This window comes from Astatotilapia calliptera, chromosome 19 (genome assembly GCF_964374335.1).
Source record: "Astatotilapia calliptera chromosome 19, fAstCal68.1, whole genome shotgun sequence".
In the NCBI taxonomy this organism is placed as follows: Eukaryota; Metazoa; Chordata; class Actinopteri; order Cichliformes; family Cichlidae; genus Astatotilapia; species Astatotilapia calliptera.
The window spans coordinates 26,229,923-26,245,466 of NC_137440.1; the positions used below are offsets into that span (position 1 = coordinate 26,229,923).

At 39.2% G+C, this 15,544-nt stretch overlaps 1 protein-coding gene and 1 pseudogene across 3 annotated transcripts in view; both read right to left on the minus strand.

The window, feature by feature from the left end:
• Window positions 1–8,461, minus strand: part of LOC145422388 (uncharacterized) — a 30,874-nt pseudogene extending 22,413 nt beyond the window's left edge. The window contains exons 1-10 of the transcript XR_013903672.1: window positions 8,355–8,461; window positions 7,942–8,046; window positions 7,548–7,690; window positions 7,200–7,397; window positions 6,925–7,116; window positions 6,388–6,553; window positions 6,168–6,273; window positions 5,839–5,961; window positions 525–553; window positions 178–411 (exon numbers count right to left, since the gene is read on the minus strand). The product of XR_013903672.1 is annotated as an uncharacterized LOC145422388 (transcript). The remainder of the gene's footprint in view (window positions 1–177; window positions 412–524; window positions 554–5,838; window positions 5,962–6,167; window positions 6,274–6,387; window positions 6,554–6,924; window positions 7,117–7,199; window positions 7,398–7,547; window positions 7,691–7,941; window positions 8,047–8,354) is intronic.
• Window positions 8,462–11,990: 3,529 nt separating this feature from the next.
• On the minus strand, window positions 11,991–14,723 carry LOC145422580 (cathepsin L-like peptidase). Of its 2 annotated transcripts, none has more exons than XM_080294098.1 (8): window positions 14,571–14,723; window positions 14,191–14,295; window positions 13,798–13,940; window positions 13,481–13,678; window positions 13,196–13,387; window positions 12,743–12,905; window positions 12,545–12,650; window positions 11,991–12,283 (listed from the first exon to the last, which is right to left on the minus strand). In XM_080294098.1, the coding sequence occupies exons 2-8, from the start codon at window positions 14,288–14,290 to the stop codon at window positions 12,184–12,186; spliced, it is 1,002 nt and encodes a 333-aa protein (XP_080150224.1). In that variant the 5' UTR covers window positions 14,291–14,295; window positions 14,571–14,723; the 3' UTR covers window positions 11,991–12,183. The 2 variants fall into 2 exon arrangements, with proteins under 2 accessions (XP_080150224.1, XP_080150225.1); XM_080294099.1 differs by having other exon boundaries at window positions 14,392–14,591.
• Window positions 14,724–15,544: the final 821 nt, after the last annotated feature.

Below are 15,544 nucleotides of genomic sequence, written 5' to 3' on the forward strand. Positions count from 1 at the left end.
CAGAACAATTTTTTGATTCGCTAACATATTTCCTTTGATTTGAATCTTATAAACTTTTACATAACTGGATGAGTCAAGTTTGAGGTTTGGACAGTGTCTTAAAGAACACAAAACATGATCAGAAGCTTCTGAAAAAACACAAAAACAAAAGAGGAGAGAAAGTGTCTGCTGTCTCACCAAACTTGAGTTTCCAGGCGCGAAACTCCAGATCTTCCAGAGAGATGCTGGCACAGCTGGCTACAGCCAGAACAGCAGCAACAACAAGCAGCAACTTCATCTTGACTGAACACAAAGAAACGGATCCTTTGTGACTTGTAGGAAACCACATCAGTTTTAAAATGCTTTCTGTCACTTTAAATGGATGTTGGATGTCACTTCCAAAGTACGACAGTAACATCTCTCTCTCCAAACCTTTTGCAAATTAATAATTCTTTGTTTTTCTTTGTTTTTTTTCATCATTATATTACTGAAAAGTGCATTTACACACTCGCCTATGTGTCTAATTACGTGCTGTAGCTACTTACCTGTCTCAGTGTCCGTGGTTGATATAGGTCTGCGTCAGAGAGAACGTCTTATATAGCAGACCACTAGTATGACTGCAGTATTCCAGTCAGGTCAGGACAGGAGTAAAGTAAAGAAAGCGAAAGAATGTTAAGTACTGAAATAGAAAAAGGTGGAGGTGTCAGGGTCCCTCAGTCCTCCTTGGCTTCTCCCCTATGATTGGGTCTTCTGTCTGTCTTTTCCCATTTTTTCCTCTGTCTGTGTTCGTTTGTGTGTCTCTGTGTTTGGAAACTAAATCCAGGATATCACTTACAAAACAAAACCCACCTCACTCACTCTGTTGGATAACCCCACCAAAGCTATCAGTTTCTATGATTTGAAGCCCCCATCACCCTGTTGGTCCATGGTCACCCTTGGTTACGACCCAACAATCCGCACATCAACTGAGAAACAAAATGAGTCTGGATGGAGGCTGTCTTTCCATAAGAACTGTTTAAAATCCACTCTCCCTTCAGATTCTACAGCCCCTGAACCAAACCCACCTGAAAACGCAGGTGGGTTTGGTTCAGGGTTCCAAACTGTTTATCATGATTTGGCTGAAGTTTTCAGAAAGGATCTCACTCTGTCTCTTCCTCCACATCTGTCTGTCACTTGATGAGAATTAGGCAGGGGGTTAGTGGAAGATGGCCTTCAATACCCATCACAGACACTTCAAACACCTGGTAATGCCCTTTGGACTAACTAACACACCTGCTGTTTTTCAGGCCCTAGTTAATGACGTTGTCTGGCATTTCATAAATTGTTTCATGTTTGTCTACCTGGATAACATCTTATTTTTCTCACGATCTCTCTCAGAACATAAAATCACTTAAGGTTTGTCCTGCAGCAGCTGCACAAGAAGTTGTTTCTAAAAGGCAAATTTTATGTTGACAGTGTATCTTTGCTGGGCTACAGGAAAGATACATTGTTGGGCTACCAAAGGGACATCTCAAACCAGGCCCAGCAAAGGTGCAAGCAGTCATGGACTGGCCATTGCCTGAGAACTGCAGATGTTGCAACGTTTCCTTGGTTTTGCTAACTTTACTGGGACTTCAGTAAAGTTGCCATGCCTCTAACCCAACTTGCCAAATCACAGTTCCAGTGAACCCCAGCAGCTCAGTCGTCCTTCGACTTTCTCAAACAACACTTCACTTCTGCTCCCATCCTTTCTCAACCAAACCTCTCACAACAGTGGATGTGGATGCATTAGATTCTGGAGTGGGAGCCATCTTTTTCTCTTGTCGTCTATTCCCTGCGGAGCAAAATTATGACGTTAGATCTGGATCTGAAACTCTTGCATACCTCGAAACGGCGAATGGGCTTTGTTTTTTACCCTCTTGAATTTTCCTGCAACGTACAGGCCAAGCTCTTTAAACAAGCTAGTCCACTGTGTAAACCTGAATTCTGTGTGTAGAGACCAGTTTTCCTTTTTTTAAAACTGGTATCTATTTGCTGATTTGGTCATAATTTTATTATTTTTTTTAAATGTAGTATTGTAGTCTCAAATGGTTTATTGTTTTTTATTAAATAATATGCAAAAATACAGATTACACATATTTGACTTGATGGTGGAAACTGGATTGGCAGTCTGTCCAACAAAAAAAACACATAAATCCAAATTTATGATTGAAACAAAAATGTCATCCATGACAGGTCTACAGGGAAAATGGGGACCCTTCAGCTTTATTCTTTTGGGAACACAAAAGTCTGCAGAAAACTATAAATGTATCCCACACACGCTTAACATTTCTCTGTTGATACTGGATGATACTGACCATAGTTTCTAATGCTAAAAACCACTTCATGGGTAATAAGCTACACACTACCAACACAACGTAACAAACACAATTACAATTTTTGCATCTTAGTATAAAGCATTCTTTTTATTTATTTAACATGCATTTGATGTCTTTATGACGTTATTCCGTTAAGCACCAATGCAGGAAAAGAGTGCTTCTTGACACCATAAATCAAATGATGTTTGGTTACATAACTTGGTTAAAAACATTCATATACATTTTGGTCAAAGCAGAAGGAAGCAATGAAGATGAGTTTCTTCTGAAATCTTCAGACCAAAGATATTGGAATTACTTTGGAATTAGCAATTCCACACTGGTTGGTTGTTCCTGCTTATCTTAATGTTTCCTTTCTCTCCCCATTCAAGGCCCCAACTACAGACTTGGTTTGATAAGTGAGACACTCTGGAAAATATGTTCTTACTCCAGGACGTATCTCAGAAACTAAGAAACTTTTACACCACACAAATTATATTTTTTCATCTCTGTTCACAAGTTTCTGGATTTCTTTTTTGTAAGACTACGACTGAACTTTTTTTTTTCTTTTTTTGCATTTCTGGAAAAGTTCACATTCTCTGTGTCTCAGTGTCAGTTAGCACTATTCCTTCAGTCAATACTGTTGGTTAGATCAGTACCTTCAGGTAGGCAAAGATAGGTCGAGCCTCAGCGAGGCAGAGAAGCATTGAAGGAGACGCGCAACCCAGGGAAACGAGCTGTTTGCACTCTTCATGTTCCTGGTAAACAGGGAAAAATTATGGGGATTTATCCAAAAGTTGGACCCTGGTCTGCCAAGATGTTTTGCTCTAGTGCAAACTTGCGGTTGTTGAGCCAGACCTGTTTCTAGTGAACCTCCTCTGACCTAGATCATAGTCATATGACTTTTCTACCAATTGGAAAAGGAGATTATGAGAAAAACAGAAAAAAGAAATTAATCTTTTTTTTTTTATCTGCTAACATGTTTCCTTTTATTTTAGTCTTAGAAACTTTTACACAAGTAAACACATGGGTGAGCATTTCTTTGTTTGAGTTTGAGGCTTGGACAGCATCTTTAAGAACATAAAACATGATCAGAAGCTTCTGACAAAAATCGAAAATAAAAGAGAAGAAAGAGAGTCTGCTGTCTCACCAAACTTGAGTTTCCAAGCGTGAAGCTCCAGATCTTTCAGAGAGATGCTGGCACAGCAGGTTACAGCAGAACAGCAGAAAAAACAAGCAGCAACTTCATATTGACTGAGAAGAAGCAGAAAAAGACAGAGGCATAGCCAGCTTCTCTACACTTTCATGGCAGGATTTGACAATATTCAAAAGAGGTAGTCACAGAATGTTTGGCTTTTCCACCTCCCACGGGGGGCTAGATGGTCAGGTGCAGAAAAGTTCATGACAGTCAGTCAGACAGATAATTTTCTTTGGTTTCAAGTAATTTTTGCAAATCTCAGTTCCATAAAATCCTTATCTTCAGTTTAGTTTAATCTAAGCAGCATATTTATTTAGTATTTAAAATCAAATCTGCATTATGTCTGGGACAACACTGGATACATTTACACATGGAGACATATTTCACTACCAGGCCTGCAGGTCTGCAGAGAGGCTGGGGGTACTGCTCCAGCTATAGCAGCCATCTGTCCCTAAGACCTCCAGGCTGGTTGAAACCCCTGAGGATGTGTTGATGCTCCTGTCAGGAGACAGACACACGCTCTACTTTTAAGATTAGGCTTAAACATTCATTTTTGAGAAACCATATAGTTATGGCTCGATCAGGTGACCCTGAATCCTCCCTTAGTTATGCTGCAATAGGCATAGGCTGCTGGGGGACTCCCATGATGCATTGAGTTTTTCCTTTTCAGTCACCTTTCTCACTCACTATGTGTTGATAGACCTCTCTGCATTGAATTGTGCTTGTTATTAATCTCTGTCTCTCTTCCACAGCATGTCTTTTATCCTGTCTTCCTTCTCTCACCCCAACTGGTGGCAGCAGATGGCCCCGCCCCTCCCTGAGCCTGGCTCTGCCGGAGGTTTCTTCCTGTTAAAAGGGAGTTTTTCCTTCCCACTGTCGCCAAAGTGCTTGCTCATAGGGGTCATATGATTGGTGGGTTTTTTCTCTGTATCTATTATTGTAGGGTCTGCCTTACAATATAAAGAACATTGAGGCAACTGTTTCCAATTGAATTGGACTGAATTGATTTGAATGACTTTTAATGACCATGGTACCTGTTGAGGATTATAGTTCTCGTTAATTCTCATTAATTGTGCAAATGCTCAGAAAATAAAACAAGATTGGCACATTAATGCACTTTCAAACCCTTTTAAAAGTACCCATCTTGCTTCAGGTGGGGCATCCTCTGCCATTCTAGAATCAGCAGTTAGAAAGCGTTCAGTGAAGCTTCCTGCTTTCAGGATGACAGCTGCTCCAAGTTTGTCAGCCAGCTGGTGCAGGTGTTGAGCCATGCTTTTCCTCACTGTGGCACAGTGATGACTGAGAAAGGACAATATTAGACACACAACTCTGGGTACTGTATCGCTAGTTAAACAGAGTTAATCAGAATCCAAACATGGATGCAGTTTTCCACCTTGGCTAAAAGCGCCAGATTGATCTCCTCATGAATAAAGTCACAGGAAGTCTGCGCAAGCTTCAGCGGTAGAGTTTGGCCTGTTTGAAAATATTCAGTGTTGAAAATTATATATACAGATTGCATGTATATAAATAATATTTTCTGTTATTACAAAAATACCAGAAATGTCAAAATTAAAGGTAGCTTATTATCCGTAACTATGATTTTTAATAAACAAATTCCATCATAATTAATACACACGGTGAATTTCATAAGTATAGAAGGCCTCCTGTGACGTTTGTTATTTTTCAAGAAAGGTCATAATCATTGTGTTATAAACCTGTTCTAACTATCATTTGCTTTATTTTGGGTTTTGATTAGCTTAAAAAAGTGTTTGGTTACACTATCTATGAAGTTTTGAGGTCACCAAAGAATTTATTCTGTTTGTCTCCATCAGCTGAAGAAACTGGAAAAATGTGATGTTTGTCACACAAATTTTAAGCTAGCTAAATGCTGAGAGATATTCTTACCTTAAAATAATTGTTATTTTAATAATGGAGTGGAGATCAGTATGTATGTCTCAATAATAACCATACAAATTCTGTAAGTAATGCGATATCAAACGTCTCAACAAACTGAACCTGGGAAACATTGGCTTTATTCATTGGAGAACACAAAAGTCTCCAGAAAACTAGAAACGCATCCCATGGGTGCTGAACGTTTCTGCCTGGATGATGGATTGATCGACAGAGCACAGTTTCATAGCTTATTTATTTATTTATTTTTACATGTATTTGCTGTAGTTATACATTTATTCCATCAAACACCTTTGCAGGCAAAGAGAGCTTCTTAACACCACAAATAAAATTATGTTTAGTTAAAAACAACTTGCTTAAAAACACTGAAATAAATTCTGGGCAAACCAGATTTTCTGTAAAATCAGAAGGAAAAACTGAGGATGGGTTTCTTCCGATCTTCAGACCAGAGGGTAGCTTGCTTGAGAAGCAATCCCACACTGGTTGGATTTGTTCCTGCTCATCTTAATGTATCCCTTGTCTCCCCATCTGTGACCCCAGCTGTAGAAAAAAAAGAAATTACACAGTTTAACAACATTTAGCAGCTAAAAATTAATAGTGTTCACACTAACAGTCCAAAAGCATGTGGAGAAATAATGATCTGCATAAATAAGATGCCTTTACATATTTTTGTATCAGCATTCAGTGAATGTTAGAAGTAGTGAAGTGCATGAATTAAAATATGAGCATCACATGGGAGTAAATACCTGTTCTTGATCAGCCAGTAGTCATGTCCATTTTCTGTACCATAACCCACAGCCAGCACACCATGGTCCAACACTGTCTTGCTGCAGTCGGGGTCATTGTACACTCCTGCAAATACATGTCAATCAGACTGAACAAAAGAACAAATGAAGCATTTCACATTTCTTTTCCAATTTAAAAATGTTTCTCTGCACTTAACAAATATTTTTTCAATATCTGCACCTGATTGGTAGAATTGGAATGAATGACGAGAAGCATCAATGCCAACAGATATCGGTCCGATAGTGGCCACAGCTTTCTTCAGGGTTTCTTCATTACTGGGTTTGACATGAACATAGCCAGTGCATTTGGCACCAATACCATCAGGCTTGTAATGGCATCGTTGACCCTAATACAGAGAACATATGCTATTATAAGTTTTTACTGTTGTGACACATTTATATAGCAAACAGACAGTTTGCCTAAATACTGTGATGTTAAAAATAGATTTTGAAAGAAGTTAATAAAGTAGCTCATGCTGTGAGTTTTACAGGGCTTGGAGCTACCATATGTTTTGGCAGTACTGTACAGCCTTTCATGCATGGCCATTATTAACACCACTGTCTGAATGAGCTGATTTGCATTTATAATTCTGATATTTATGATGTGATGATATTCAGGTGATAAAGACCTGACTGCATATATTCAAGGTTTATGATTTAAATCACAGAAGAAACAGGTGCGTGTGTGTGTGTGTTTGATATATTGCTATTTATTTACCTTAGCCTTATAGGGGTAGGATGTCTCAGTGTCAATTCCTCCATTGGATTGGATGTACTGAAGGGCCCGCTTCACTGATCCTCCTTTGCAGCCATTGTTGCCAAAGCTGTGAGAGCAGTCCATTAACTGCTGCTCACTCAGAGATACCAGCTTTCCTGTCTTCCTGAAGTGCTGACCCTCCAGTACACCAGTCTGCAGTAAGGATGATTCAGCTTCAAACCAGACAACAGTTTCTGTTTCCCAAAGAACACAAAATCAAAATTTTATGTACTCACTGTACTGAAGGCCCAGCAGGAGCCACACTGCTTCTGATCCTTGACTTCAGTGACATATCCCTTATCCCTCCAGTCAACAGTGTCGGGCAGATCAGTACCTTCAGGCAGGCCAAGAAAGGTAGAGCCACGCTGAGGCAGAGAAGCATTGAAGGTGTGAAGGCAACCCTGGGAAACCAGCTGTTTGTACTCTTCATGGTCCTGGTAAAAAGCAGCAAAGTTCATGGTTTTTATGCAAAAATATGGGGGTTTTTTTTGCATCCTCACATACTGATTATATTGAAAAATATTGATGACAACTTAAATGGTTAATTGATCAAATCTAAATGATATGTCTTTTTCTGCACATACCATATCGGCAAAGTGTGTCATCCCAAGACGGTAGGATTTCAAACCCTGGTCTGCCAAGATGTTGTGCATTAGCACAAATTTGCGGTTGTTGAGCCAGACCTGCTTCCTTTGAGCCTCATCTAACTCAGAGTCATATGACTTTTCTACCAATTGGAAAAGGAAATCATGGGGGGGGGAAAAACAAAAGAAAGTTAATCATTTTGTATTTTAAACCCGCTAACATATTTCCTTTATTTCCAGTTTTATAATCTTTAGCACAAGTAAAAACACAGGTGAGCTCATCTTTCTTTCTAAATTTGAGGTTTGTACAGTATCTTAAAAAACATAAAACTTGATCAGAAGCTTCTGACAAAAAGAAAAAATGAAAGAGGAGAGAAAGAGTCTGCTGTCTCACCAAATTTCAGTTTCCAAGCGTGAAACTCCAGATCTTCCAGAGAGATGCTGGCACAGCTGGATACAGCCAGAACAGCAGAAACAACAAGCAGCAACTTCATCTTGACTGAATACAAACAGAAAAGAAAGAAATCCTTTGTGACTTACAGGAAACTTATGTTTCTGATGAAAACGGATTTTTTTTTAAATTCTTTCTTGGTAATACATGTTTTAAAATGCTTTCGTCATAATATTACATGCCACTTTCATTTGACAATATCCACTTTGTCCCATTTTATTTGGGAGTTTCTATGTTACCTTCTCCAGAAATGTTTTTCTGAAATTAATATTTTTTTTCATCATAATAACTGAAAAGTGTATTTACACTTTTACAACTAAACTACATGTTTAGTTATCTGTGTTGTAGTTACTTACCTGTCTCAGTGTCCGTATCTGTTGTGCAGAGTGTACTATAATCACCTGTGGTTGATATAGGTCTGCGTCAGAGAGGAGTTCTTATATAGTGGGCTACTAGCATGACTGCAGTATTCCAGGTCAGCACAGGTATTTGTAAAGAAAGTGAAAGAACGTGAAGCGGTGGAACAGAAAAAGGTGGAGCTGTACATTAACAGTCTGTTACAGTCTCAGTCTACATTAACTTGGGCATCCAGGACACTGTAGTTTAAAATGAAGGCAACAACTTTTTGGCTAACAAAAGAACCAAACATAAAGCAAAAAGAAATGCAATTGCCTTCATTTCAAGAGTTTACAGAAGATCACATGACATCACTCACTTAAGGAAACATTTTATTTATGCTCACTCAGCAATAACAAGGAGCGCAACAGTCATGAATGATCTCTTCTGTAATTTGATCTCTCTTCTCCTGAGTGTCCAGAACATAAGGCATATCTGATAATACAATTACAAAGCTGATCAACCTGTGGTTGTCTTGGTGTCACTTGTGGGCATCTGAATGTGGTGTTTGTTATTGAAAACTGTCATAGGCACTGAAATCTAATAAACAGACTGCTATTCGGGTTTACATCAGGTAGGCTGATCCATAACCATAGAAGGGCCTACCTTTAATGGCTTGTTTTAATTAAGTAGGAGTGTCATTATGGTATTTTATAATGCTATTTCCTCAGGCAGAATAACATTTCTCAAAATGCATAACTAACCTCACCTGGTCCAACAATAACAGATAGAGTTACTTAGTGAGAGTTGTTAAGCTTTGAACTGAAAGTGGAATAACTCTTAGTTGACAATAATATGAGCTTCTGTCACATAATTTAGGGAGAGTGTTGCTGCTGCTTCGCTCTCTCCGGCTTTTTTTCTGAATGATGCAAACAAAAAAAACTTTCATTTCACAGTTGCCAGGGCCCCTCTGAGGTGGTGACTTCCACTTCCCCCACTACAACCACTGATAACAAATGTGAGAAACAGCTTCTTCTCTGAAACTGTCAGACTTAAACTCTGCCAAACTTTTCCTCGAACAAATACAGACATACCAGGGACTCACTATGTGCAATAACAATTTCCTGGTAACAAACCCTTGTTGTGTGCAGTACACAGGTTTTTGCACACCAACAACCATTGCACTTCAAATTGTTCATGTGTTATTTATATCTTTTTTCCTTATCTCGCTACAGTTAGGTGGGGATATGTGTCTTCTCTTGTGTTGCGTTTTGTTTTGATTTTTACATTTTTATTTTATTTTATTTATGATTTTGTTCTCAATATGTTGATAATATATAATATATATTATAATAATTATAATCTAGTATAATATATAATAATAATTTTACCTATAAAGTAAATTAATAATAATGGATTGCATTTATATAGCGCTTTTCGGGGCCCTCAAAGCACTGTACAATTCCACTATTCATTCACTCTCACATTCATACACTGGTGGAGGCAAGCTACAGTTGTAGCCACAGCTGCCCTGGGGCAGACTGACAGAAGCGAGGCTGCCATATCGCGCCATCGGCCCCTCTGGCCATCACCAGTAGGCGGTAGGTGAAGTGTCTTGCCCAAGGACACAACGACCGAGACTGTCCGAGCTGGGGCTTGAACCGGCAACCTTCCGGTTACAAGACAAACTGCCAACTCTTTGAGCCACGATCGCCCCATCGAATTAAGGAATTACAAGAAAGCTTTCCATTTCCATTTTATGAAATGTCACTTATCAGTTATAAGATTAGATTATTAAAAAAAAAACCTCATCAAATCTCCATCACATTTCTTTTTGCGCTTTGAAAAATAAAGCAACACGTTTGATGAACAACCTCTAGCGCCCTCTTGTGACGTGCCCTTGTATTGCCTTTAAGATTGCACTATAAACTGCAGAATGTGACCATTTTGTTATTTGTTTCTAAGGCTATTTCACCACAGTGGCAAGTTCGCATTATTCAGCTATAACTGAGCAAAGCCAAATCTTCATGCTGCTTACAACTGCATGTGTCTCTTTTCCATTTTTTTCTGGGATAATTCAGTGTTCTCTCTCTTACTTTGATGCATTTTCTCTCCCTGACTTATTCTCTGGCGAATATTTGAATTTCATCACTTTTAAACATGTAGATAAATCTCTTTACCTTCAGAGTTTTATATGACATTTCAAGTGGAAGCAGGATTGTTCAACAGGAGAAGTCCATCTGCTTTATGACAAACTATTCCACTGTGTAAAAGTGAATTGTGTGTGCAGCTGAACTATATGGTGTGCAGACCACAAACTATTATCTACCATCATATCCTGATGGTCACTGTTTTTTGTTTTGTTTGGTTTTTTGCTTTCGGGTTTGTTTTTCTTTTGTTGTTTTTTTGTTTTTTTTGGGGGGGGGGGGGGGGGGGGTCCATGACAGCCCTACTAACCAACACTGACCTGTCCAGGATTTTCATCACAAAATTGTACAATTTGTGGAAAATTGCAGAAAATTGTAAAGACTCATCATCATAAGATCTGGAATCTGGAGAAATATTTCAGAAGTGTTTTAGAATCTGATCAAGTAAAATAAAATCTGAGATGTCAACTCCTGATTTATTCTTTCTGCAGGGATGGATTACAGAAAATAAAACTAAATTGATTTGAATCAACTTTTAAATTTGTCAGGGTGACCCAGTGTTTTGAGTTTTGTACTCTTATTGAGCTTTGATGTCATCATGGTTGATGACTGCTAGTGTTTTGGTTTCTGTTCTCTACTTCTCGCTTTCTAGTTCCTTTTTGTCTTGTGATTGCTAGTTCTTAGGTTTTGGTTCCTGTGCCCGTCATGTTTAGTGTAGGTTTGCAGTTTCTTACTCTTGTCCCTGTGCTCTGTGTTCCCTCTCTTCACTATGTAGTCCTTGCTGCTGTGCCTGTCATGTGCTTGTTTTATTTTGATAGTCCCTGTCCTGTGTGCAGTGTGTCTAGCTTTGCTTCTCCTTAGTCTCATTAGGTCTGATTTGTCCCAATTGTGTTTCCACCTGTTCCCCTTCCTCTCATTGTCCTGCTTGCGTTTTATGCCCTGTGTTTGTCTCTGTTTCTGGTCTGGTTGTGCCCTCACCGTGCTGAGTTTTTTCCCTTCGTGTTCCTGTCTTATTTCTAGTGCATAGTTCCTGGTTGTCCTGGTTCATGTTTCTTAGTTTTTAGTTTCTTGAGTCCACTTTAGTCCTAGTTTTTATGTTTGAGGTTTTGGTTTGGTTTTTTGTGAGTTTATTTTATGTAAAGTTTTCCCAGTAATAAACCTGTTGCTTTAAATTATTCCATCTCTGAGTCCTGGGTTTGGGTCCTACAACCTGGCGGCCACACCACACCACACAGCATGACAAAATTTGCGTTCCACTCTAGATACAAATCACAACTGTTTCAGAATATTATTATTCACTTGAAAAACCCATAGCTGATTTTTTTTTTCTGGAACCCGTTTTCTGATTTGGTAATTATTTTAAAAAATGTAAAATAAATAAATAAATACAATCTATCAATCTGTGCTGACAGTCTATAGTCTGAAAGTGTCCAAAATGTCTCCAGAAAGCTAGAAATTTACCCACAGGTGCTGAACATTTCTGCCTGGATGATAGATTGATCAACAGACCACAGTTTCACAGTTGATTTATTTTTGCATGTATTTACAGTATTTATAAATTTATGAGCACAATTGCAGGAAAAGAGAGCTTCTTAACACCACAAATAAAATGATTTTTAGTTACATAACCCAGTTAAAAACACTGAAATAAATTTCTGTCAAATCAGAAGGAAAAACTGAGGATGGGTTTCTTCCCACCTCTTCAGACCAGAGGGTAGCTTGCTTTAGAAGCAATCCCACACTGGTTGGATTTGTTCCTGCTCATCTTTATGTATCCTTTCTCTCCCCATCCAAGGCCGAAGCTACAGGAAAGAACAAATGAGCAACATTTAGCAACAAAAAATGAATAGCGTCCACACTAGACATAAGGACCTGCTTAAACAATATGCATTTTACATGTGTGTGTGTGTGTGTGTGTGTGTGTGTGTGTGTGTGTGTGTGTGTGTGTGTGTGTGTGTGTGTGTGTGTGTGTGTGTGTGTGTGTGTGTGTGTGTATCAGCACTCACTCTTAGAAAGAGTGAACTGCATGAATTCAAATATGAGCATCACATGTGGGTATTTACCTGTTCTTGACAAGCCAGTAGTCATGTCCATTTTCTGTACCATAACCCACAGCCAGCATAGCATGGCTGTACCATGAGGTTATACATGAAGGCTCGTCATACACTCCTAGAAATATATGTCAGTTAGACAAATGAAGCACTTCACATTTGATCGTTTTCAATTTAAAGGTTTCATGACATTTTTTTCAGTGTGTGCACCTGATTGGTAGAACTGAAACGACTCATGAGAAGCATCCACGGCAATAGATATCGGTCCAATAGTGGCCACAGCCTCCTTCAAAGCATCTTCATTCGGACTTACATCAACATAGCCGGTACACGTGGCACCAACAGTTTCAGGGTTGTAATGGCAATTTCCTTCCTAATACAGAAAAAAAGATGCTATAATTTATTGTGTTAGTCATAATTATATTCACAAAAAGAGCATTTAGAAAACACCGTGATCTTAAAGATGTGTTTTGAAAGAAGTCAGTAAAGTAGCTAATGCTGTGGGCTTCATGTGGCTTGGAGCTAATATGTGTTTTGGAAGTACACAACTTCATACACTTTCATGATTAATAACACTGTCTGAATGAGCTGATTTACACTTCTACTTCTTATATTATTATTATGATTGTCAGGTAATGGTAATTATTTTTTCATAATGCTTACCTCAGCCTCATAAGGGTAGGACTCCTCAGTGTCAATTCCTCCAGCTGCTTGGATGTACTTGAAGGCATAGTCCATCCAGCCTCCATTGCAGCCATGGTTGCCAAAGCTCTGAGAGCAGTCGACCAACTGCTGCTTACTCAGAGACACCAGCTTTCCTGTCTTCCTGAAGTTCTGACCCTCCAGTGCACCAATCTGCAATAAGGATGAGTCTATTTGAACCCAGACAATAGTTGAACAAACTTCCGATTTTACAGGATTAAAGAACACTGGGGCTTATGTACTCACTGCACTGAAGGCCCAGCAGGAGCCACACTGCATCTGATTCTGGACATCAGTGACATATCCCTTATCCCTCCAGTCAACAGTGTCAGGTAGATCAGTACCTTCAGGTAGCCGAAGGAAGGTAGAGCCGCGGTGATGCAGAGAAGTATTGAAGGAGCCAAAGCAGCCCCGGGAAACCAGTCGTCTGTACTCTTCATTTTCCTGGTCAAGAGGGACCAAATTTATTAGTTTGTAGTTCAAAAGTTTGTTTTTCGTTTCTGTTTTTTTAACCTTACAATTACAACTAAAAGTATTCATGACACATGTTTTTCTGCATATACCATGTCAGCAAAGTGGGTCATCCCAAGTCGGTAGGACTTCAAACCCTGGTCTGCCAAAATGTTGTGCACTAGAACATGTTTGCGGTTGTTGAGCCAGATTTGTTTCCGGTGAGCCTCCTCTGACTCAGAGTCATATGACTTTTCTGCATAGTGGAAAAGGAAATTATGAGAAACAGAATAATAGAAAATCCATTAATGAATTTTAGGGAAAATGTGTATTTCCCTTTGTTTCCACAGTTTTCCAAGTTTGAGGCTTGTACAGTATCTTAATGTCAGCAGAACACAATTAAAAAACAAAAGGTTTACATCAAAGAGGAGAGGCTTGTACAGTATTTAAAAAGCACAGAAAGGGATCAACAGCAATAAAAAGACTAAAAGAGTCTGCTGTCTCACCAAACTTGAGTTTCCAGGCATGAAACTCCAGATCTTCCAGAGAGATGCTGGCACAGCTGGATACAGCCAGAACAGCAGCAACAACAAGCAGCAACTTCATCTTGACTGAACACAAGCAGAAAAAGACAGAAATCCTTTGTGACTTACAGGAAACCACACAGGCAGTTTCGATTTTGTTTTAATGACAGCTTTAAAACGCACTCTTTCGTAATGTTGTCTGTCACTTTCATAACGTCACATTTTTCTTCGACTATTTGTTTCACATTTCCCACGAGTTCTTTCCCAAATTAATGATTCTCTGCTTTTTTTCATTAACACATTGCTGAAAAGTGTATTCATAATTGTCTACATGTCTAGTTAACTCTACTGTAGCTACTTACCTGCACCGCCTGACTCAGTCTGACTGATAACCACCTGTGGCTGATAAACGACTGTGCCAGAGGGAGCTTGTTTATTTAGCCGACTATAATATGACTGCAGTACTCCAGTCAGGTCAGGACAGCACGGAAAGAAAAAGTGTCAAGCACTGAAGTACAAAAGGGTGGAGCTAAACATTGAGAGTGAAAATAATTTTCCAAAGAGGAAGTCACAGAGTGTTTGGCTTTCCCCCACAGTGTTAACTGGAAGTTACACAGTCATGTGGATGAACCTTCATGACAGTCAGAATTCTTTGGGGTTTTTTCTCTCAAGTAGCTTTTGCAAATTTCTGAGGTGTGTTTGGGATCACTGAAAAAACACTCAAACTTAAATATGTCGTACTGTGTTTCCCTCTCCTGCAGGTCTACTTACAAAAACCATCCTGTTACTTGCTAAAAGCCACAGAAGCAGTCAGTATGTGTCCTGTTAAGGTTCGGTCGAGTTAGGGAAGAGAAGAAAGCAAGCCCAAGTCGAAGTAGGTGTCAAAAATAGTGATCTTTATTACACTCTGTGCACAAGAGTGGGAAAAGACAATTTGCAATCGAATCCTCTCGTCAACTGAAGCATCAGTCTCCTTATATTGCCTTTATGACATCACAGTTGGATCTTTACTGGAAATGATCTCAAATGATAACAATTCCCCGCCTATCCCAAAGTTTTCCCTTATATAGACATCAACTGCTACTCTTAAGAGAAAAACAAGTGTGTATTACATTGTGCATTTTGTGAAAGTGTATTTATCAGAAAAACTGTCCTCAGATGACCCTCCTATTATTACTAAGTGTGTAGGTGACCGTGCGTGTGTTACATAAGTGCGTGCATGTAAGCAGAGGCCGGCGTACGTGCAAAATTACACGCAGGCCTGCCAGGGCCCAACAGGACTCGTGGATCTGTATAGTGTGATTGCTCTGCTCTAACGTGCAACAACTTTATATAA